Consider the following 24576-nt stretch of genomic DNA (forward strand, 5'->3'; position numbering starts at 1 on the left):
GGCCAGATCCATAGTTCATACTTTGAGTAGTAGCACTACTCTGAGGACCTGCCAGGCTCAGGAACCACTGCTCTTTAGGACATAAGTACAGGCTGGTTGCCACCCACTAGACCAGACTCACAAAATTTTACAAACAAGTTTAAGGGAGTTAATGGATTCCAGAAGCTATGGGCTATGGGCTCAATCCATTGACTTGAGCTATGGACTCAAGTCAATGGATTAGATTAAGCGCTTGCTACTCAATAAATAGTCTGGTTTTTTTTTTTAAACAGAATCTTGTTGAAATATCAATTATAAACTATAGAGCCTGATGAATATTTTCTCCAGAATCTTTTGATTTAAGATGTCATGATACAGAATAATACAGTATAGATAGGGAAGTTGGATTGTATTTGAAATTTCAGAGTTGAGTTGATCTGTTACTTGTCCAAAAAAGGAAGAGTGGATTACAGACGGTATCCAAATGTTTTTTTTATTTTTGTTTTATTTATTTATTTATTTTTGTTGTGTTGGGTCTTTGTTGCTGTGCGCGGGCTTTCTCTAGTTGTGGTGAGTGGGGGCTACTCTTCGTTGTGTTGCGCGGGCTTCTCATTGCAGTGACTTCTCTTGTTGCGGAGCACAGGCTGTAGGCGCGTGGGCTTCAGTAATTGTGGCAGGTGGGCTCAGTAGTTGTGGCTCGCGGGCTCTAGCGCACAGGCTCTGTAGTTGTGGCACATGGGCTTAGTTGCTCCGCGGCATGTGGGATCTTCCTGGACCAGGGATCGAACCCATGTCCCCTGCGTTGGCAGGCAGATTCTTAACCACTGTGCCACCAGGGAAGTCCCCAGTATCCAAATGTTTTAATGTTCAGGGGGAGATAGCATGGAGAGAAGAGTAAATTAAATTGAGTCTGCACTAGTGCAAGTTGGGTGACTGTGATGATTTCCTGCCACCTACAAGGGGTCCTGATATGAAATTGGAAAATGTCCTTTAAAAATCTGACCACCATATGGCTTAGGCCATGGCTAGACAGATGCATTTGAGCACTTGTAGAGAGCTCAGTAGAGATCATGAAAATGAATGAACTTGCTGGAAAGTGTGTGATAGAACCAGAGACTTAACCTTAAGGACATTCATATTGGTCAGGAATGGTGAAGAGACGCATCTGAGGAGGAAAGAAATAAGAAACTTTCTGCCTGCAATGAAATAACCTAGGTTCGTTGGTCCTCAGTTGAAGAGGGTGGTTTCGGTCCACACACATTTATCAACTGCTTCTCATATCCCAGTCAGGAGATAACAGGCTTCAGTTGGACCTGGTGTAAGCAGCTACGAGCCATGTGCTATAGGTGAGGTACACACACATTACCATAGAGCTCCTGGGAGCAAGAGGTCTAGGCAGTGTTTATGGAGGGAGCCTTGAAGAATGAGTGCAATCTGGACATTAGGAGAATAGGAGAAAATAGTGTTCCTAGAGAGATGTTGATTTGAACAACAGAATGGAGATAAATATTTAAGGAATGACTTGTCTGGCATCCATCCATCCATCTGTGCGCTTACTTAGTGTGTTCATTTGAAGTATCTGGTAATTGAATGAGACTGGAATGGAGGGTGTGGAGAAGGGAACTGTGGGGTGTGTACCAGTTTGGTGGTGGCTGGGAGGCTGAGAAGTTTGGTCTGTGTTTGATCGGCAGAGGAGAATCGCTGAGCACTGGCTGTACTTTATGAAGACTGAGCCAGTGAAAGAGGGGGTGGAGGTGTGGAGTGGAACCAACTAGAGACAGGCAGAGTTTGGGTGAGAGTTAACCAGGATTGTGACAGTGGAAATGAAAAGAAAGACCTAGATGGAAGGAACTGTAGGACAGCTCATGGAATGGACCATCCAGAGATTGATTTAGGGGGACTTCCCTGGTGGTGCAGTGGTTAAGAATCCACCTGCCAATGCAGGGGACACGGGTTTGAGCCCTGGTCTGGGAAGATCCCACATGCCTCAGAGCAACTAAGCCTGAGCGCCACAACTACTGAGCCTGCACTCTAGAGCCCACGAGCCACAACTACTGAAGCCCGCGTGCCTAGAGCCCGTGCTCCGCAACAAGAGAAGCCACCGCAATGAGAAGCCTGAGCACCGCAACGAAGAGTAGCCCCTGCTCACCGCAACTAGAGAAAGCCCGCATGCAGCAACGAGGACCCAATGCAGCCAAAAATAATAAATAAATAAATTTAAAAGAAGAGAGAGGTTGATTTAGGACAGGTCAGAAATAATTGTGAAGTAGGGAGCCTAGCTTAAAATGTGTCAAGAGGAAAGATAATGAGCTTGGTTTTAAACTTACTTGAGCCTCTTAAGTTGTTCCTGGGTGTCTGAGATTTTACAGCCAGTTGTTGCTACACTAGAGAAGTTTAGCTACAACCTGATCTGTTTGATAATACATCTTGGGATCTAGAACCTGTAGGACCTTCATAAAAAGAACATACGTTGGGAAGGACGAGTGTCTGTCTGTTTTCTCGTTGTATGGCCAGGCTCTGGTTACCCTTCCAGTGGTTAAAATGCTGGTGTATGGGAGGTGCTCGCACCCTGCTGGGGGCGCTGCACTCCACTGTGACTTTTCAGGGCGTTGGTCTGTTTCTTTGCTGCATGACCACCTGCCGTGAGATTATCCCTGGGCTCTCTGAATGTAGCCCAAGGGTCACTTAATAGTTTTCTAAGGAAAATCAGATAGCCAGTGAATTTTTCAAACTTAGATCTCTTTTCTGCCCAACATGGCTGCTCTTCAGTGCTTACTGTAAGAAAGTCAAGTACTTCCTGTGCTAAACTTAAACTTGATAGTCTTGAGTGATCCTCACTGATGTTGATTACAAATGGAGACCCAGAGTCATTTTAGTGGTGGGCCCCTTTGCTCTGTGTGTAATACCTACTTGAACTAAACTCCCGGTTTCCATACTTAGTGAATGTCATGTAGTTAATTTTATTGAGGTTTTGCTTTCAGTTTAGACTGCAGGAAGACACTTAATGCTTTGGGGGTGGCGGGGGGCGGTGGTAGTGTGCAGTACCCAGGAACTATTTGTACAGCTCATTGTTGGATGTGATTTATTTATTTTAGATTCTGAAGGTCTCCTCAAAACCAAGGAAAAGAATCAGAAACTTTACACTCGAGCACAACGGCATCAGGAGAAAAAGGAGAAGATTCAGAGGCATAATCGCAAACTTGGCGACCTGGTAGAAAAAAAAAACACTGACTTAAGAAGTCATTATGAGCGTCTGGCAAATCTTCGGCGGTCTCACATATTAGAGCTCACCTCTGTCATTTTTCCAATCGAGGAAGTAAAGACGGGTGTGAGGTACAGTGAGTGAGTCTTTTGACTCTAGGAAAATACAAGTTCCAAAGATCAAGTATCTTTCAAGTATGTCAGCACATTTATTGGGCCTCATTCTGGGTTTTCCTGGTAATGAAACTTAAGTCTTACCTGCTTCAGCAAACAGTAAACACTGCAGGAAGTTGGGGAGGTGGCCAGGGTGAAGGATGGTGGCCCTCGGAGAAGTGAGGCCCAGGTTTGTATACTTGTAGAGCTTCCAGATGAGGGCCAGGCTCACATCCCTGATCAGGAACCATCTCGTGGCTGCAGGGCCACTTGAGCTGTTTGTTAGTCAGATGCTGTGAGGCAGGTTGTTGAGCCTCGAAGTCTTAGTTCCTTGTCTGTTAGATGGGGATAATAAATGCCTCCTTCACAGAGAAACCATGAGCTAAGATGGAAGAAAACACCTCGGACTCTCTTACTTGGTGGGCAGGACATGCTGACTCTGCCTTTTCCTGGTAACCAGCATGTCAGGCACTGGTCGTCTCACTGGCTGTAGTGCACAGACACCCTCATGAGTCCGTGGGGTGGACAGGATGGTCGTTCCCACCTGGCTGTTCATCAGAGTCACTCAGTAACTTTAGGAAAAGACAGGCTCCAGAGGACACAGCTCCAGCCTCCTAGTTCATCTCATAATACTTTATTTTTTAAACTTCCCCAGATGATGCTGGCGATCATCTAGGTTCTGAAACTTCCACTGAAGAGTTTCGATTGCTTTCTGACTAACCATCGGGCTGTTCCAGCTGAGGATTTCCCTGTCTCTTCTGGTTACCCTTACTTTCCGGCAGCTTTCCTTGGAATTGGACAGTCAGTGGACTGTTGCTACTTAGGACTTAGTGTTTGCTGCCTCCGCTTCAGTCTTTCCTTTCGTCTGTTGCCAGAGTTGGCTTCCTAAAAGCCTAAAGGTCTGATCGTTGCTCCTAGCTTGACGACCTGCTCTCTGACTCTTACCAAGTAATTTGTCATTAATAATAGTTAGCAAATATAAAAATAAAAAGGCAGATGCAAAATAGAGAAGAATTCACAGCTCAGAAATAGACCCCAAGGTGGCATTTTGAATCAGTGGGGAAAAGTTGGATTATCCAAAAATTGGTGTAAAGACAGCTGGCCAGGGCTTTGAGGGGGAAAAAGCTGACAGACAGAAACACTCTGTCAAATTAAATTCTGATGGGCCCAGATAGCAATGTTAGAACACATTATAGTAAACAAAGACTAGGATACTGTTCCAGATTTTAGGAGACTAAGGAGACTGACAACTGAATGTAAAGTCGCAGGAGAGAAATTGTGGAGAAAATCTTCCTCTTCCATGCCTGTGCTGTTTAAATCTTGTATGTTAGTGTATATTACTATATATCATGAATTTTTTTAAGCTGATAGTTTTGAAGTTATCCCTATCATAAGATTTCTTGTTCATTCACATTTCTTCTCAACCTGCCTTGAGTGGAAGGAGGAAGTAGAGGTACAGCTTAGAACTGGCCACAGTGCCCTCCCCCAGTCCTGTCCGGGCAGCCAGTGGGAGTGCACTTACGTGCACCTGGTGGTAGAGGAAGAAGGATTGAGGGCCACTGGCCAAGAGGATGGATTCTAAACTTAGCGCAGCACAGAAGGCCCTTCCCAGCCTGTGCATTTCATCCCTCCTCTTCCAACACCACCTCCTGGCACTTCCTTCATGCCTCCTACAGGCAACCACGCTGATCCCTGTGCTCCCCAAACACGCCACGTTCTTCCCCCTGCCTGCACGGTACCTGCCGAGCCTTCTCATTCACCTTCCATGCTCCAGGCCAGCAGTGTTCAAAATGTGGCCTGTGGACCTCTGTGGGTCCCTGAGGCCCTTTCACGGGGTCTGTGCAGTCAAAAACTATTTTCATAATACTACTAACACTTTGTTTTCCCTTTTCACTCTGTTGGTGTTTGCACTGGTGGCTCAGAAGCCGTGGTGGGTAAAACCTCTGTCTTGACAGATATCAAGGCAGTGACGCCATAGTGTAGTAATCGTTGTTGTGTTCCACAGTGTCCTTGCGGTGTACAAAACCAGCCAGTTTCACATCAAGAACACTATTGATGAAGCAGCAGAAATTACTCATTCTATTTAAATTATGTCTCGATCCCTGCGTGCACATGTGATTGTGCCATGCAGCGAGGTAGGAAGTCTGCAGAAAGCACATTTGCTGCATGCTGAAAGCCGTGGTGGCTCAAGGGAGAGCCCTTGAGTGAGTTGTAAGCAAAACTAGTTGGTTTTTCCATGGAACACTGTATCTACTTGAAAGCACAACGGAAAGACGTGGGTATTAAAGAGATTTTTTCAAAAGTCATGATCAGTGCTGCACTGTGCCGTGAACTCAGCTGGTAAACAAATAATGTCACCCTTTGCTAATTTTCTTGTTTTGAAAAATACAGATTTTTTTCATAAAAACATGCTATGTTACATGTAATGGGTTTCTTATTTTTGAATCAGTTAATAATTTAAAATTTCCTCATTTCTAATACAGTAAATATTAATAGATCTAACCCACATACAGAAAACTCTTTGGGATCCTCAAAATGTTTTAAGCATGTAAGGGGGGTCTTGAGACCAAATAGTTTGAGAACCTACCACTCGGAGCCCTAGTTCATGGTGCCATCTTCCTCACATGCTGTGGGCTTCTGTGCCACAGCTGGTTTGACCTTCACCTCTGATGCAATTGCTTACCTCTGTATATTCCAGTTAAATTCCTGTCCTCAACAGATACTCAACTTCTAATAAAATTTATGACTTGTACCTGGAAAAAAAAAATTCCTGTCCTCACGTGCATCTTCCCAGTGTTCTGCGTATCTGCCAAGTAATTGCATGCTCTGCAAAACCCAGCCCCTTGACATCCATGTGCATCTTCGGTTTTTAGAGATCCCACAGACGTGTCTTCAGAGAGTGACAGTGCCATGACCTCCAGCACCGTGAGCAAGCTTGCCGAAGCCCGGAGGACAACTTACCTCTCGGGGAGATGGGTCTGTGACGATCACAACGGGGACACCAGCATTAGCATTACAGGGCCTTGGATTAGCCTTCCCAACAATGGGGACTACTCTGCCTACTACAGTTGGGTGGAAGAGAAGAAAACCACGCAGGGACCTGGTGAGAAGCAAGATAGTCTTTGAAAACTTTTATAAATATATTTTTTAATAGAGGTAAAATTTATATAACAAAATGAATAGTTTTAGAGGAAGCAATTCAGTGGCATTTAGTGCGTTCACAGTGTTGTGCAACCATCACCTCTGTCTAGATCCAAAGCATTTTTTCACTCCAAACAAAAACTCTGGGGCTTGAAGCAGTCACTCGCATTCCCACCTCTTCCCAGCCCTTGGGAACCACTGTTGTGCTTTGTGTCTCTATAGGTGTCCCTTCTGGATATTTCATATAAATGGGATCATACATTATGTGGCCTTTTGTGTTTGGCTTTCTTTCATTTAGCATAATGTTTTCAAGGTTCATCCACATTGTAGCATGTATCATATCAGCATTTCATTCTTTCTATGACTGAATAATACTCCATTGCATGAATATGCCACATTTTATCAGTGGATGGACTGAAAACATGTATTTTTTTTAGACATTTCACCTTTTTGGGGTCAATATTGTTTTATTTATATAAAAAGATCTATTTAAAGAGGTGTATTTAGCCTGTTGGGTCCCATTTTTATAAGTTTCGAACTTTGTAAAGAACTTTTTTTATCAGTCCTAAATGGAGATTGAAATACCCCAGTAGAAAAACCCTTTACAACTTCAGTAGCTTCTCTTTGGTGGAGAAAGATTATTCATGTAGTCATCCAGCAAGTATTTAGTGAGTACGTGCTTTCTGTCATGCACAGTGCAGGTGCTACAAAGGTGATGTCACCAAGACAAGTGTAGCCCTTTGCCTTTCTGTGGAGAGGAAGGGAAGCAAGTAATGATCAAAGGCATCATACACTGAGTATGGGCTATGGACGACAGAACCAGCACCTTCAGGGATGGGGCTACAGAGGAAGGAACTATTTCTCCATAGGGTAGTCAGGGGAGGCCTCTCTGAGGAGGTGACATTTAAGTTGGGCATTAATTGTTTGGATAAATAATACATTATCAGGTACAAGCAGCTCAGATACCAGTTTCATTTGTGCTGGCTCCATTTAGGCCCATTTGCTTAGCTTACATTCCACTCAGCAAAAATCATAAACAATGAAATATTAATGTCTGGCCATGGACCTTTTATTACTAAAGAGCAAAGCATAGCCATCAATAATGTATTGACAAAACCACAAATCACAAAAATCCAGGTTCATTAATATTTTTGTTGAAATTAAAGCTGTGTATGGCTCTTGTTTTTTGTTTTTTACATCTTTATTGGAGTATAATTGGTTTACAATGGTGTGTTAGTTTCTGCTGTATAACAAAGTGAATCAGTTATACATATACATATGTTCCCATATCTCTTCCCTCTTGCGTCTCCCTCCCTCCCACCCTCCCTATCCCACCCCTCTAGGTGGTCACAAAGCACCGAGCTGATCTCCCTGTGCCATGCGGCTGCTTCCCACTAGCTATCTACCTTACGTTTGGTAGTGTATATGTGTCCATGCCACTCTCTCGCTTTGTCACAGCTTACCCTTCCCCCTCTCCATATCCTCAAGTCCATTTTCTAGTAGGTCTGTGTCTTTATTCCTGTCTTACCCCTAGGTCCTTCATGACATTTTTTTTCTTAAATTCCATATATATGTGTTAGCATACGGTATTTGTCTTTCTCTTTCTGACTTACTTCACTCTGTATGACAGACTCTAGGTCCATCCACCTCATTACACGTAGCTCAATTTCGTTTCTTTTTATGGCTGAGTAATATTCCATTGTATATATGTGCCACATCTTCTTTATCCATTCATCTGATGATGGACACTTAGGTTGTTTCCATCTCCGGGCTATTGTAAATAGAGCTGCAGTGAACATTTTGGTACATGACCCTTTTTGAATTATGGTTTTCTCAGGGTATATGCCCAGTAGTGGGATTGCTGGGTCATATGGTAGTTCTATTTGTAATTTTTTAAGGAACCTCCATACTGTTCTCCATAGTGGCTGTACCAATTCACATTCCCACCAGCAGTGCAAGAGTGTTCCCTTTTCTCCACACCCTCTCCAGCATTTATTGTTTCTAGATTTTTTGATGATGGCCATTCTGACTGGTGTGAGGTGATATCATTGTAGTTTTGATTTGCATTTCTCTAATGATTAGTGATGTTGAGCATTCTTTCATGTGTTTGTTGGCCATCTGTATATCTTCTTTGGAGAAATGTCTATTTAGGTCTTCTGCCCATTTTTGGATTGGGTTGTTTGTTTTTTTGTTATTGAGCTGCATGAGCTGCTTGTAAATTTTGGAGATTAATTGTTTGTCAGTTGCTTCATTTGGAAATATTTTCTCCCATTCTGAGGGTTGTCTTTTGGTCTTGTTTATGGTTTCCTTTGTTGTGCAAAAGCGTTTAAGTTTCATTAGATTCCACTTGTTTATTTTTGTTTTTATTTCCATTTCTCTAGGAGGTGGGTCAAAAAGGATTTTGCTGTGATTTATGTCATAGAGTGTTCTGCCTATATTTTCCTCTAAGAGTTTGATAATTTCTGGCCTTACATTTAGGTCTGTAATTCATTTTGAGCTTATTTTTGTGTATGGTGTTAGGGAGTGTTCTAATCTCATACTTTTACGTGTACCCATCCAGTTTTCCCAGCACCACTTATTGAAGAGGCTGTCCTTTATCCACTGTACATTCCTGCCTCCTTTATCAAAGATAAGGTGACCATATGTGCGTGGGTTTATCTCTGGGCTTTCTATCCTGTTCCATTGATCTATATTTCTGTTTTTGTGCCAGTACCATCCTGTCTTGATTAGGCTCTTGTTTTTATACTTTAGATATGGAGCATAATAACCCTGCTTACACGATTAGCGCTGCGTTGTGCTATGCGACTCAGCTGGTCAACATTTTGTCTCATATACTCGACGTAAATCTTCCCAAAAAGCTGTGCAACAGGCAAGTAATTGAAGACGGTGATGTCATCTTTATCATGGCTCTCTTATGTTCCTATTGTGTTCTTTATTCTAATTAAAACAAAAAGAAGAATTTAAGTATTATCAAGAGAGAAAAGGTCTGACCATGAAATATTGAGATTGATTTCATAAGCCAGTGTGCAAATTTGTGTCATTATCTTACAATTGCACATGACGTCTTTGAAAAGACCATGGAATTCTCCCATGTGAAAAGATAATTTAAGGGAAAACCAGGATATTCAGAGGGCATGCTTATGTGTAAGAACTGGATAAATTGTAACACTTCGATTTTGTTTTTTAATGAAAAACACGTGGTTTAAAGTTTTTTTAAATTGTAAAGGTTTATAGTCCACCCAGTTCCTACGAAGACCTTCCTGTCTCCCTCCAGTTATCCTTGCATTTCAAGTAAATATTAATGTGTGTTATTACCACTACCACCACCCCCCTTTAAACACAAAAGGTATCATGCTAAACTAAGGTGTTTTGCACCTTGCTTTTTAAATTTGTTATTTATTTACGAAGATTTGTTGAGCACCTGCTATGTGCTAAGCACTGTTCTAGGCACTGAGGGGGTACAGTGGTGATGAAAACGTAACCTCTGCCCTTCTGACACTTAACTTTAACGGAGAGACACGTGATAAACGAACAGTACGTCAGGTGGTGATGAGTGCTCGGGCGACCATTAGAGCAGGTGAAAGAGCAGGCCTGTGAGGGCAAGAAAGGGTTTACCACGTCTGACTGGGTAGGTGTGGAATCACATGTCAACCTGGGGGAGGCCGGGAGCAGGCCACAGGGATCCCTGGGCAAGGAGAAGGGCAGGTGCAGAGCCCGGGGTGAGAGAACGAGGCAGCAGGGACAGGAGGCTGTAGATTCTGTGGCGCCTTATAGGGCCATCGTTGGCTTTCAGCTGTCACTCTGCCTAACGTGGATAGTAGCAAAGTTTTCGTTTGTATAGATGTACCAAGATATACTGGTCTGCTCTGTCCCCAATTTATACTTCAAGGAATAATCTGTACATTCGTTGCTTTATTAGTGTGCAAGCATTTGTGTAGAGTGAATTTTCAGAAGTAGGATTGCTTGGTCAAAAGATATGTGCGTTTGTAATTTTATGGATGTGGTGAAATTGCTATGAGAGCAGTAGTTCATCCTTAGAAGAGTTTCTGTTAAGTGCAATTTATTAAGAGCAAAGGACATGGGGTATGTTTTGTACTGAACTGTAGTGTAAAGCATACTCTTCAAAATGAACATTTTAACATAGAATTTCTTCAAAAATCACAACTTTACAAATCGTACATTATCTTACAGTGAATTTTGTGGAGAAAACCTCAGCAAACAGAAATTTACTCGAGCAGTGAAGAAACTAAATACAAATATTCTTTACCTGTGCTTTTCTCAGGTATGGAAAATAAAGCTGTGAGCTAATTTTTAATTTGTTACATGGTTGAAAATATTAATCAGTTTTTTTCTTTTTCTAGCATGTAAATTTAGATCAATTACAACCACTGCATACTCTCAGGAATCTAATGTACTTGGTCAGTCCGAACGCTGAACACCTAGGCAGGTAAGAAGGGTGTTCGTTACTTTTCTCTAAGTGGTGGTGTTATGACGACTTTTAAGTAGAGTTGCTGTATGTGTGGGCATAGAACAGGGGCCTGATTCCAAGCCCCAAACTCTCCAGAAGGGACAAAGATAACACAGTCCTGTATGGAAGGAAACAAAGTCATATTTGATCCCTTATGGTCCTTACATAATCATTTCTCAGAGGAAATAAGTATCAAACATTTTTAACACCTAAAACAGAATAGAAGAACCCTTATATTCCTGGAGTAGGGACTTCTCGTGCTGTCCTTGAAGACCAAAATCTGTTACTTTGAATCCACATCTGATTCTTCCTTAGCTCTGCCTAGTGTCTCTCCTGATTCTTGTGCATTTTCTTTAGTGCCTGTTCATTCCTTCCCATCATAACAATTCTTCACAATTTTCTTTTTGTCACTGAGTCCATCTGGCCACCATTTGTTGGAGATAAAGGGTATGAGAAGTTCATGAGATGAACTAGTTTGAAATCTGTTATCTTAAAAACAGGAGTAAGTAACAAAAAAGACCAACCAGGACTGGTCTATGGGATCTTTTTAGTCTCTTGGCTCTTAAAAGCATGACATAGATGAGGCTTATCTTTGGGACCAAACAAGACCCATTCTCTGGGTGCTTATCTTTTTCCCTTGCTCTGAGCAGTCTCTCTATACATTTCTGCAGATATGACTCGGTTAATGTATTTGAACTTTTGAAAGAGAAGAAAGGAAAACAAAAGGTGGGAAAGTTCTTTTGGGACTCCCTTCCCCATCATTCATTTTCTTTGACACTGGAACCGTGGCTCAGGGGAGACCCCCTCCATGTTGCAGTGAATTTATCCTTGGTAATCTGCCCTTAACCTTGTTTTGTGTTTCTTCTCTTCCTCAACACCCCCCCATTTAAAACCATAGTTAATTTTTCTGGGACACAGACCTCTCTGGGAAAAGCTGTGAAATCTCTCCAGGAAACTGCACATACACCTAGAATTTCGTGCCATTTTAGAGGGAGTTCATTCTCCTCACCCCAAATCCCATTCATTAGTTTGTAAGCCTCAGAAACCTGTTAGAAATCCATCCCGTTTTTAGTGGTTGATTCCTGTGAGTTTGCTTGCCATCCTCTCTATACATTATTTGTAAAGCATTCCACGCTAGGAAATTTATCCTTAATAACAGCTAATATTTATTGAGCCAGTATTTATTGACACTGTGCCAGCTGCTTCACCTGCATAAGATCAACCTGATAGATGGGAGAAAAGCAATGAATAAAATTCAGTTCCCATTAATAATTAAAGGGAGACAATTAGCAAATTAAAATAGGTTATTAATAAAGGATACTTACTACAAACCTACAGCAAAAACTACTATACTTAATGACATGTTACTTACATTGATATTTACAGTCAGGAAAAACCAAGAATGCCTACTATCACTGCTATGTTAACATTGCTGTGGAGGCCTAGCCAAGGCAAAAGATTTTTACAAAGAAGTAAGGTGTGTTTATATTGGAAAGAAGGTGAGATTGGTAGATGGTGTGATTATTGAACTGGTTATCCAAGAGAACTAAGACACTCTTAGAAATGATAGTTCAGTATGGTGCCTAGATACAAGCTTAACGTACAGAGACCAATTGCTTTCTTATATGCCAACAACTAGTTAGAAAATGTAATGGAAAAAAGGTCCCTTTTATTGTAGCAACAAAAAATATAAATTATATAAGAATAATCCTTACAAAATATTTGTAAACCTGTATAAAGAAAATATGAAACTTAAAAAAAAAATTATTCAACATGTATTTCCTGAATGTCTGTTAGGCACTGTATGAGGTATGGGACTGAATGAAAGTAAGCCCGATGCCACGAAGACCCTTAGGATTTTCTAGGATGGGAAGCCTCAGTGTGGTAAAAATGCTACTTCTGCCCAAAAGGAAACCTGATGAGAATTTCAACAGATATTTCATGGAACTTTGTTAAGCTGATTCCAGAGTTCAACTAGAAGCACAGTCTGAAAGGAAATTTTGAAAAAGAATAATAAGGGATGGGCTTGGCCCCTTTCAAAACATAGTATAAAGGTAATTAAAACCTTTATTATCTGCTGTTAGCATGGAAATAGGTGGAGCAGTTAGAGGAAGAAAATAAAGAGGCCAAAAACAGGCCCTTATGTATGTAGGAATATAATAGATGATAGGGTGGCATGTTGAATCGGATAATAGCAACTCAGTGGTGGTGGGCCAGTTGGGTATTTATGTGGGGAAAAGTTGGAATCATACTACATTCCATATGTAAAAATAAATTCCAGATGATATGAAAGACCTTATTACTTTATTTTTTAATAAAACCTGTAAAATAGGAGAAAAGACGATTTTTATAATCACAGGGTGGGGAGGGAATTCCCAAGCAGCTACAAAACCCAAAAACCAGAAAGGAAAGCAGTTACACATTTTACTGTGTCAAAACAAAATGTCTCTGGTAAAAGATACCATAAACAAAAGACAAGCAACAGGTATGTTTTGCAACCTTTATAATAGACAACGGATTAAAGTCTAGACTACTTAAAATCTTTCAAATCCATAAAAGAAAGATAAACCTAATAGAAAAATAGACAAAGGATTCAGGCAGGCATTTCACACAAAAGAAGTGCAAGTAGTCAGTATTCAAATGGAAAAAAATCTTCAGCCTCAGTCAAGAATAAAGAAATGCACTTCTAAACAGCTTTCTAGTTTTCAGCCATCAGTTTGGCAAAAATGGAAAGGATTGCTGATAACCCAGTGTTGCTGGTTGTTTAGGAAAACAAACACCTTTCTTTTAGGGCTGGATGTCTTTGGTGGGTCTGCAGTTTTCTCTGGGCTGCCCTCACGTCAGCTCTCCATGTAGAGGGCCCTGTCCGACAGGAGTACACGTGCACAGCCAGGCTGTCGAGTTCATGTCTGTGAGCCAGGAGGTCAGGAGGTCAGCCTCAGGATGCCCCTTTCACACCCGCCTCAGTCAGGATCAAGGCTTTAGAGAGGTTGTTAATAAACCTCGGTGGGACTTCCTGCTTCCATTGAGACCAGCTGAACTAGGATCCCATCCTGAATGCAACATAAACTTTTTTTTTCTTTGAAATAAATGCAAACTTACAGAAAAATTGCAAAAAATAAAAATAGTACAAAGACACATATACCCTTTGCCCAGATTCACCTTTGCTGGTATTTTTACCATGTTTGCTTATCATTTGTGCAGTTTCTCTGTCTCTCTTATCTTCATAAATACACATACATACCCCCAAAACTTTTTTTTTCTGAACGCTATGAGGATAAGTTACATACATCATGGCTGTTGACCCTTAAATACTTCAATATGTATTTTTTTTAAATAGGGATATTTTCTTGCTTTTAACCACAGTACAGTTACCAACATCAGCAAATTTAACATTGATACAATACTGCCATATGCACATTCTGTCAGTGGACCAAAAATGTCCTTTATAGCGCCTCACCCCAAGTACAGGGTCCAGTCTTGAGTTGGATGTTGTGTTTAGTTGCTATGTTTCTTTAACCTTTAAATCTGGAACATTTTCACAGCCTCATTTGTTTTTCATGACATTACTGTTTTTTCCTTTTTTAATAGAACTTTTATTCTGATGTTTCCTTGAAATGAGATCAGGTTATACATTCCAGGCTGGAATGCTGCCTAGGTGAATGTCTCCTGGGTATCACATCCAGAGGCCCACAGTGGCCATCTGTCCCTCATTGGTGATGCTAATTTGATCACCCAGCCAAGATGCTTTCTACCTTCTCCTCTGTACAATTCCTATATTTTTCCTTCCTTGCAACTAATAAGCAGTCAGTTGGGAGACACTTTGAGACCATGCAGTTATCCTCATCAGAATTTCCCCCTGGATTTAATATCTATTGATTTTTCTTACCTGATCCAGTCTTTACCATGATTAACACATCTTTTTTTTTTTTTGCGGTACGTGGGCCTCTCACTGTTGCGGCCCCTCCCGTTGGGGAGCACAGGCTCCAGACGCACAGGCTGAGCGGCCATGGCTCACGGGCCCAGCCGCTTCGCAGCATGTGGGATCCTCCCGGACCGGGGCACGAACCTATGTCCCCTGCACCAGCAGGCGGACTCTAAACCACTGCGCCACCAGGGAAGCCCCTAACACATCATTTTTATCCAAAGTTTATAGTTTACAGTAGGGTTCACTCTTGAGGTTGTATATTCTATCATATAATATTTTTGAAATATTTTGCAAAAAAGACTTCCTAAAAGCCAAAAAGAACATTTTGTTGCCTTAATCGATGAGAATAACCCCCTTCAGCATCATGAAAAAATGAGTACTCTTGGCTTCAGGGTCCTGAATAAAAAGATATCAATTATTCAGCTAAACTGAAAACTGAAGGAATGATTTGAAAATCTTTATTCCCAAAGCCATTAAGTGAAAAGACTTAATTCTTTTGCTAGTTAATTTTGTGTGGGGTGTGTGTGTGGCTTGGGGTATGCTGGGCAGATAATAGATCTCTAAGCTAGAAGTGATAGGACAGAGGCTGAGTGGAGAAACGTCTTCTGCTCTCACAGGCCCTCACAAATGTAGGTTACTCGTTGGAACTAAAATTGTTCAGACTGGCCACTTTGGGAATCATTTACTAGTTTTTTCTTTTCTTTCTTTTTTTTTTAACGTCTTTATTGGAGTACAATTGTTTGACAATGGTGTGGTAGTTTATGCTTTATAACAAAGTGAATCAGCTATACATACATATATATATATCTCCCCATATCCCCTCCCTCTTGTGCTTCCCTCCCTTCCTCCCTATAGTTTTTTCATTAGGGCACCTTCTCCAGGCCAGCTGGACTCTGCCCTATGCAGTTCCAAGCAGAGAACTGGAGTCCCCGTGGCTTCTGGCAGGGAGCTCTGCCTGGAGGGAGTGTCATTTCCCCCCGTGTATCACTCCTGCCTGTTTCCTGGGAAAACCCTTAAAGAGAGGGCGTGGAGGTGATGGCAGCCTCATGCCGAGAGGGATCCCAAGAGGAGATCTGGCAGCATCAAATAGGAACAGAAAACAGGCTGTGCTTCTTGGGCTGGCAGCAAGGAAGTGACTGCAGTGGAGAGCTGACCTGGGTCTATGAGGGAGCCTGGGGGGTTTGGGAGATGAAACCTGGCAGTAGCTGCTGAGGCCCCCTGGACAGTGAAGATGAACAGAACAGAATCCAAGAGCTTTGTGTTCAGGAAAAGAGGGAGCCCAGCTAAGGCACTTACATTGTGACTGTGTTTTGGTAGGCAGCTGCCATGAAAAGAGGGGTGGAGGCAGCTCTCAGCAAGCTGGGGGGGTGGAGGGAGGCTGACCGGAGGAGGTGGGACCCCGGCGAGGAGGAGGAGGGGGTGCAGTGAGGGCCTGAGCTGGGGGGACACAGGGTGGAAAGGGGGCTTATTTGGTCATAGCGGGCGGGAGCGTGAGGGAGGAGGGGAAGAACCCCCGCTGGCTTGTGTTTTGAGACTGGTTGGCTCAGACATCTGAGAGGCCAACGGGGACTCCAGTGCCCGGAACAGAAATGCTGGCTATATGCTATTGCTGTGTTTTAGCTGGGAAGCAGGGTTTGTCTTGGAAGAATGAAGGTTGCTTAACCCTGGGAAAAGTGAGTCAGAAGGTACAGGTCTGGTGAGGTGCACTGGAGGCCAGCACTAGGCTTTTATCATCATAAAGGCTGCAGAGAAGTTTGGACCATAGACTAAAATGACAGGCTGTACAATTCTAAGTTATTTCTCATGTCTATTGTTTTTGCTAATGTCTGTCATTTTCCCCAAAGTAACTGTCAGTGAAACTCTTAAGTGAACCAAGGCATCGTGTCCTTATCTTGGGGACAACAGCGGGGAGGCTGCTGGAGTGATGTGGTCCCACCCTGTAGCTGGCTGCAGGGAACCCCTCTGGAGGGGCAGTAGGTGGGGTGACTGCCCACCCAAAGGAAATGCAGCCTGGCTCCCCTGAGGCAGGAGCTAGAAAGGGGGCACGGAAGAGCAGCAGGGGCTGTGTGGAGTTTGCTCACAAGGGTTCCACAGTGGCACTGAGGGGTGGTCACAGGGGATGAGGCCTGACTTGGAGGTGATGATGTCATTAGGGACCTTTGGGAAATAAAAATAGTTTTCTCCTGAAATATAGTGCAGAAATATGCACTATTCCAGATGAATATGTTCTAAATAGTTGTATCTCATTCAATGCTGTAAATGTGTCCCTAGAAAATTACGTAATGATATCTTAAAATGCGTGCACTAATCCAAGGAAGCTTTGCTAGCATGCATACAACCCTATCATTTAGCCCCTGTGAGCGTAAGAGTTTACTAACTGGGGGCTTCCATGAGGCAGAGAACACCTGTACAGTTTTACTGTTCACTGATGTGCCTGTGTGTGCATCAGGTGACTTTTTGTCCGAATTCTCCCATTGGCATGCATGGATACTGTGGGGGCTTGAAACAGGAACTCGTATGTTGGACCAGCATGCCTAGTCTCAGCGGATGGGTTTTTTCCATCCAGGGTCTTCCCAAGTAGGTTGAGTTGAGGGAAAGTGTGGTGTGGTGTTTTTTTCATTACTTGGATGGCCATTATTATTTAGGTAAAGAAAAGCTCCATTCTAGACCAGCCGTGGGTGTGGTGACGGCTCTGGGCCTGCCGTGTCCCATCGGGTCTTATGTTGCAAGAGGGGTGCTTGTCTTAAAGGGGCCCTCCCTATCTGCGCACAGGTCGGGACCCTTTGAAGTGCGAGCAGATCTGGAGGAGTCCATGGAGTTTGTGGATCCCGGAGTTGCTGGAGAATCAGATGAGAGTGGAGATGAGCATGTAAGTGATGAGGAAACCGACCTGGGCACCGACTGGGAGAACCTGCCCAGCCCCCGGTTCTGTGACATTCCTTCCCAGCCCGTGGAAGTCTCCGAGAGCCAGAGCACCCAGGCGTCCCCGCCCATTGCGAGCAGCAGTGCCGGTGGGATGATCTCCTCTGCCGCGGCCTCCGTCACCTCCTGGTTTAAAGCTTACACTGGACACCGTTAACGAGCAGGAACTGAGACACACCAGATGGGCCTGGAGAAAGCTCTTCCTCCACGCCCTAGTAAACGTTACGTGTTTAGCTAAGATAGTGCCTGGAACAGAAAGAGGTTAAGCTGTTGGGTTTTTTTAAAACAGGGAGACGAGCATTTCTCTTTGTCGATTGGGCCGTGGTGGTGACTGACATGCTTATGATAATTAACAGAACAGAGGGGTCACAGGCCCTTCTCCCAGACCAGCGCCGGTGGAGGAAGGCCCTGTGTGCATGGCCAGTTCTTTTGAGGCAGAAACACAGAGAACCCCTTCCAACCACAGGCCATTGGTCCCACAGACGCAGCTGCCATGGCGATCCCTGTGATGCTAAGACTGTTCCTAAACACTTTGCTTCAGAGGTTGAATCACAAGGAAGTGATTCCTGATGGTTAGGATTTGAAAGATAAAAACTGTTTACTATGAGTTTGTTTTTATGCCATTATTTTTTGTACAGAGAACAAGCAGGCAGTTTGAAACACTTGTTTTCTTTATAATTTGGTCACGCTTGGTTTTTAGGTCAAGGATTTTTGTCTTCTTTTCAAAGGGTAGGGGTTTCTTTTGGTGGGGGAGAGGTAGTTTAAAAAATGATTTCACTTGTGCCGCTCTCTTGTGGCCTGTTGGACATTCCTGTTTTCTTTCTCCCCACAGAGCAAAGAAACTAAGGTCTTTTTTTCTGTAGGACCCACATCCATGAAGGGAAGAAATCCTGGCTGCAGTAATGTCCTAGAGATTTAAAAACTATTTCCTTGGATTTTGAGGGGAATTAAGTTCATTCGTACCTAGATTATTGAATTCCTACCATCCACACTATGTGCATTTTGAAATTGAACTTATTTTCTGTGAGTGAAAAATAAGTGACTAAGGTTGTTCCCTTATGGAAGCTAAATTCCTGCCTGGGCGCAGGTTAAAAGCCACTGAAGTGGCCTATGGTCATTTTTCTGGTGTCTGGTTTCTTTCTAAGGGATTTAGTAAGTGGCAGGTTTTTCTACGGAAAACCACCCTGCTTGTTTATTTCCTAGAGGTCTTTGTTGCTCTAAAGACACTACCTTTGCTCTGAAATGCAGAGCACAGCATTACAGCTAATACCGCTCTTCTGTATCTTGGGAAAGCTCTGATGGAAAGAATTTTCCCTCACCAAGAGATCCTTTTCAGCTAATGTGTCTTGTCATTCTCTTAGTGACAATCTTGTAAGAAAACTGTAGAGAGGCATTATGTACAAATATGTAAGTAGATTTTTATTTTTAATAATTGCAAAAAGAAATCTATGTAACAACTACAAAGTGAAATCCCATGAAAAATTCCTAACAGGCATTATTACCATATCTTGTTAGTGTGATTAGCATGATAGTACCTCATAAATCACTTGGAGGTTTGCCCTACCCTATAGATTCTTTTCTCATAATTATTATAGTTGATACTTTGCCTCCAAATCCGAGGTGCTATATATAGCTCTTGCTGTTGGTATATTTAGTGTTTGGGTAGAGTTTGGGATAGAATTGCAGAAGGGTGTTTATTCCTATCCAGGAGTCCCAAGTTTCCTGACTGTAAATTTTCCACTTAGGGAGGAAGCAGGATTTTCTCCTTGTGGATTCTTATACAGCCAGTATCTGTTTTAAGTGCTGGGCTTCATGATTGCTGGGTTGCATTGTCCCATCCAGGTCTGTAGTGTAGTTCATAGAGAGAGGCTGTGGTAGACTTTAACAAATACCAAATGAACTTAAAATCCCATAAGAGTTGTCTAGGCACTCAAACCCTCAGAAAGGAGAGCTTAGTCTTAAGAGTTGGAACACTGGGATTCGGGGCTTGGGTGCAGGGAATGACTTCAGCTGAAAGATGCACAACAGTCATGATTTGTCTCAAGTATTCCTCTGACGAAACCATGAGATCGCAAACCAGAGTAATTCAACAAAACTTACAAGGATATGGGAAATGTAGGGATTGGTGGGGTATGTTTTGTTGTTAATATCAACTGCAGGCACTTTACTTAGGGTTAAATGATCAAACCTTTAATGGTTTTGAACACCAACATACTGGCTTACACTGCTGAGATATTTTGGTTTTCATTATTTTGCACTGGATCCACCCTGTAAATATTCTTAAATATACATTTCAACCACTGTTTTTTCTACTGTCTTTGCTGCTCATTAAAATCTTTCATGTAGGTGCCAGAACCATATGTAAACAGCTTTTTAAAAAATTGAAGCTGGTATTTTTTTTTTTTAAACAACAAGCCATAGAACTTGGTCATGTTTTCCATCATAAGACGATTTGTTGAAACAAGATAATACTAAAAAGACTCACAGGCACCAAATAGGCTGCTTAAAATGGTCTGTTGAAGACTTTTTTTGTAATGGAGTATAACTAAGGAAAGTTTTGCACATCTGTAAGTTAAGGGGAAAAACTGTCAACATTGGGGAGTGGACAGGATTCATTTAAGGAGTCGTGTATTGATAATTTGGGGAAGAACATTTGGTGGCATGCTGTTAAAGAATCTCCTTGGGGCGTCATGTTGCAGGGATTCCCCACTGCTCTGCGACTTCCAAACCAGTTTGAGTCATACAAATGTTTTCTAAACTATTATTGTATTATTGCAATAAATCTTTTAACAGTACTTTGCAAATATGTATGTCTTTTTCAAGCTCTGATTATTCATTTCTACTGAATACATTGAGGGTAGCAAGAATGAGATCTAACTCTGGAGTATTTTATACAAATTAGAGGATAATTTTTTTTTAAGAATTTTTTTGCCAGGTAATGGAAAATACCTGTTAATACTTTTTTTAAATTACAGTAGTATTAACAATAATGGTCCATCTTAAGTAAGCTCGAAAATCGGTCGCTTACCAGTTACATCTTTCTCTAAAGATGCATTTTTCTCCTGTAGCCATCATTTGATGCAAGTCTCTGGCAGTGACTTCTGGTGTATTGCAACAGCCCCTTATGGAGGGAGGGAGGGAGAGATGGGGCCTTCTAGGTTGCCCATATGGAATTTACCTAGGCTTTCTTCAGGACGACATAAAGGGCAGTGTTAGAGGGGATCTGTCAAGCTGAGAGAACAGAGTATTTTTGGAGAATCCCTCCCCTCTGTGTTTTGTTTTGTTTTAATAACTGTGTAGTCTCTCCCAGATGGATAATCTGTACCTTTCAGGTTAGATTATTATGGAGAGGGGCCACCTGCAAGGTGGATGAGGGATACCAAGAGTGATTACTGTGGAACAGCAAGACCAACTCAGAGAAGTACCAAGGAACTGTTGCCATGGTCATCGTACTCCTTTACCTGCAGGAGAAGGCCAGCCAGCAGCAGCAGAACAGGCAAGGAAATGAAAGGGTTCCTGAATAGTGCATGTGCTTCAGTGTTAGTCCTTCGACCTCCCTGGGTAACAGTTAAAAACACACTCCCATCTATGTGTGTACCCATAGATTCCCAGCCCTCAAAAGTTACTTCATGATCGATGCAGGAATCAGGTTGAAGCAGATGGAAAGAACTAAGGATAACTTCGTCCTTAGTGCTTGGGAGGTGATTTGAATATTGCTTCAACAAAATGTACCAGGAAATTTGAAACTGGCTTTTGGGCAAGTTATCTGAATCCCAGCTATGAAACACTCAGTGAGAGAAAGCCACCACTAGCACCCCATTCCAAGGATCTGGTGAGAAAATACCCTGGAAAAAGGGTTCACCATCTGCTTAAGAGTTTTACGTAAATAGGTGAAGTGGATTTCTTTTTTTTTTTTAAGATTTATTTATTATTTATTTATTATCTTTGGCTGCGTGGGGTCTCAGTTGCCGTATGCGGGATCCTTCGTTGTGTTGCGCGGGCTTCTCTCTGGTTGTGGCGTGCAGGTTTTTTAATCTCTTCTCTAGTTGTGGCGCACAGGCTCCAGGGCTCCTGGGCTCTGTAGTTGGCAGCACGTGGGCTCCAGTTGAGGTGCGAGAGCTCAGTTGTGGCACGCAGCTTAGTTGCACCGCAGCATGTGGGATCTTAGTTCCCCAACCAGGGATCAAACCCCCATCCCCTGCGTTGTAAGGTGGATTCTTTACCACTGGACCACCAGGGAAGTCCCTTTTTAAAAACAAAACAAAACAAAACAAAAAACCACCAGTGGGACAGTCTTTTCTAGAAGAAAAGGGATGGTAAAACAGCAAGAGCCACATCAGTGACTTCTTTGTTGTGCTTTTTCTGGGAAGGAGTGAGGGATAGTCTGGTGGGGAGAAAATCTGATGGAGAATTCAAATGGTCCCTTTAAAAAAGTGAGAAATAGGAGGGATCTGCCAGCACTAGGTAAGTGTTGAAAAGTGGGCTGGAGTCCGTGGAGTGGAAGCAGCTCAGCATCATGAAGGCATTAATAACCTCCAGGTGCATATCAGCTTGTTCATCATCTCCCCTTTTGGGCGTGGTTTTCTGGCATTTACTGTATGACTTCAGAAGACACCTGGATTTTGAAGAAAGGGCTCTCCTACCCTCAGCAACTTATTTCCCTAAATTTAAAACATCATCAGGAAGACATTTCTAGCTTACTAGCATAAGCAAGTTAGGTGGCTCTAGATTTTGGTAAGAAAGTGGCAAGTGGTTTGGAAATAGTAGATGGCAGGGACACACCTCCCAATCCAAAGTTGATTAATGAATGATAGAAACGGGGCATATCTTCTGTGTCAGCAGCGGAATAGTTGCCTTCAAAGTAGTAAAGACCACGTCTAGCACCCACCCACAGGCTGGTGCCCCTATTTTCTGGCTCAGGGACATTGGTACTGGCTTAAGTTGGGAGTTCTACTGCATTGATGGCCTTTGAGAAAAAGCCTGCTAAGAGCTGGAGAGCTCCCGCAGAGGTCTCTGATATACTACGCCCAAGATCTTTAGCACCTAATTTCTCTAGAGTTGCTGCTGCTCACGGTGTGATCCTAGGACCTGCAGCATCACCTGGGAGCTTGTGAGAAATGAAGGTCTTGGGTGCCATCAGAATCAGAATCATTTCAATAATACGTATGTACATTAACATTTTAAAAGCACTGACCAGGACTTCCCTGGTGGTCCAGGGGTTAAGAATCCGCCTTCCGGTGCAGGGGACATGGGTTCAATCCCTGGTCAGGGAACTAAGATCCCACATGGCATGGGGCTACTAAGCCTGCGCACCACAACTACTGAGCCCACATGCCGCAACTACAGAGCCCACGTGGGCTGCAACTAAGACCCAACGCAGCCAAAATATAAGTAAATAAATATTTTGAAATAAATAAATGCCCTTTCTCTGGAGAGCTCTCTGGAGAACCTCTGCTTGCCATGTCTTAAAAAAAAATAAAAGCATTGACCTATAGCAGTGCTGTCCAATGTAATATTTAATGTAGCCCACACATCTGATTTTAAACTTTCTGGTAGTCTCATTAAAAAGGTAAAAAGGAATAGGTAAAATGTATTTTTATAATAGAATTTAACTCAAGATATACAAAAACATTATTTCATCTAATAAGCATGAAAAATATTAAGAGGGCAGAGGGGCTGCAGGAGGGTTCATTTGTATTCTTGCCCTGGGCCACAAAAATTGGGAAAGGCTTGCCCCTGTATCTACACACTTGTAATAAACCCTCTTTGACTTCACTCTTTTTGGGTGTGTCAGCAGTTTTCTGTTGAGAAGGTACACAATAAAGAGCCTCTGCAGAGCACACACTGGAAGCCTGAAAGCGAGACTCCTGGCCTTGGAAAAGGATAAGATCATGCAGGAGGTCCCAGCTTAGATGCCAGGGCAGCCAAAGCACCATCTCTGCTTAGAAGAAGAATCAATCAGGGCTGGGGTGGAAGGAGGTTTGTGGCAATCCACACACCCTGTAGCAGAATCATGCTTGGCTGCCCATACAGGAGGCTTGGTGAGGTAGAGCAGAGAAGGCCAACAGCTCAGTCCCAGAATACGGAAGCCGGGTGTGCCCAGACTTGGCTCCATCCCTATCCTCCCACTGGACTGCAAACACTCAGTTATACAAACGGGCCATTTCCCCTTCTAATGGACAGGGGACCTACACAAATACAACTTTGCTCTACATTTTACTGATTGGCAACTAATTGATTTTGAATCTGTATCAACCTCTTCATACTACTTAATAGACATCTGAAAACAGTTGGTAAAGCAGCTATTTGGTTTTCTGATGGGGGGCAGACATAAGGGAGGGAAATAATTTAAACAGCACAAGTGATTCTGCCCCAATTAACTAGATGATGCGATCTGCTATTCCCCGAGTCTTGGTGTCTGTACACTGCTCATCATTCAGCAAGAACAAGTCCTTTTTTTTTTTTTTTTTTTTTTGCGGTACGCGGGACTTTCACTGTTGTGGCCTCTCCCGTTGCGGAGCACAGGCTCCGGACGCGCAGGCTCAGCGGCCATGGCTCACAGGCTCGGCGGCATGTGAGATCCTCCCAGACCGGGGCACGAACCCGTGTCCCCTGCATCGGCAGGCAGACTCTCAACCGCTGCGCCACCAGGGAAGCCCCAAGAACAAGTCCTCTTACAGGACTTACGCATTTCGCACCACTGTACCTGGTGTATATCATTCTCTGCTGGGTGGGTGATGGACACACAGGACTTCCAAGAGTAATTTCAGCTTTGTGCCATTCT

General features: G+C 42.9%; 2 protein-coding genes across 2 annotated transcripts in view; one reads left to right on the plus strand and one right to left on the minus strand.

The window, feature by feature from the left end:
• The window catches only part of ATG14 (autophagy related 14), a 38885-nt gene extending 18289 nt beyond the window's left edge, over positions 1-20596 (plus strand). Inside the window, exons 5-10 of the mRNA XM_060142270.1 lie at positions 3075-3312; positions 6207-6436; positions 9226-9343; positions 10666-10756; positions 10836-10921; positions 17643-20596. Coding sequence (XP_059998253.1) covers positions 3075-3312; positions 6207-6436; positions 9226-9343; positions 10666-10756; positions 10836-10921; positions 17643-17949 — 1070 coding nt within the window. The 3' untranslated portion in view covers positions 17950-20596. The remainder of the gene's footprint in view (positions 1-3074; positions 3313-6206; positions 6437-9225; positions 9344-10665; positions 10757-10835; positions 10922-17642) is intronic.
• A 1149-nt stretch (positions 20597-21745) lies between these two features.
• The window catches only part of FBXO34 (F-box protein 34), a 92240-nt gene continuing 89409 nt past the window's right edge, over positions 21746-24576 (minus strand). The window contains exon 4 of the transcript XR_009539206.1: positions 21746-22037. The gene's annotated coding sequence lies outside the window, so the exon portion shown is untranslated. The remainder of the gene's footprint in view (positions 22038-24576) is intronic.

The sequence above is a fragment of the Lagenorhynchus albirostris genome, chromosome 1, assembly GCF_949774975.1.
Source record: "Lagenorhynchus albirostris chromosome 1, mLagAlb1.1, whole genome shotgun sequence".
Classification (NCBI taxonomy): Eukaryota; Metazoa; Chordata; class Mammalia; order Artiodactyla; family Delphinidae; genus Lagenorhynchus; species Lagenorhynchus albirostris.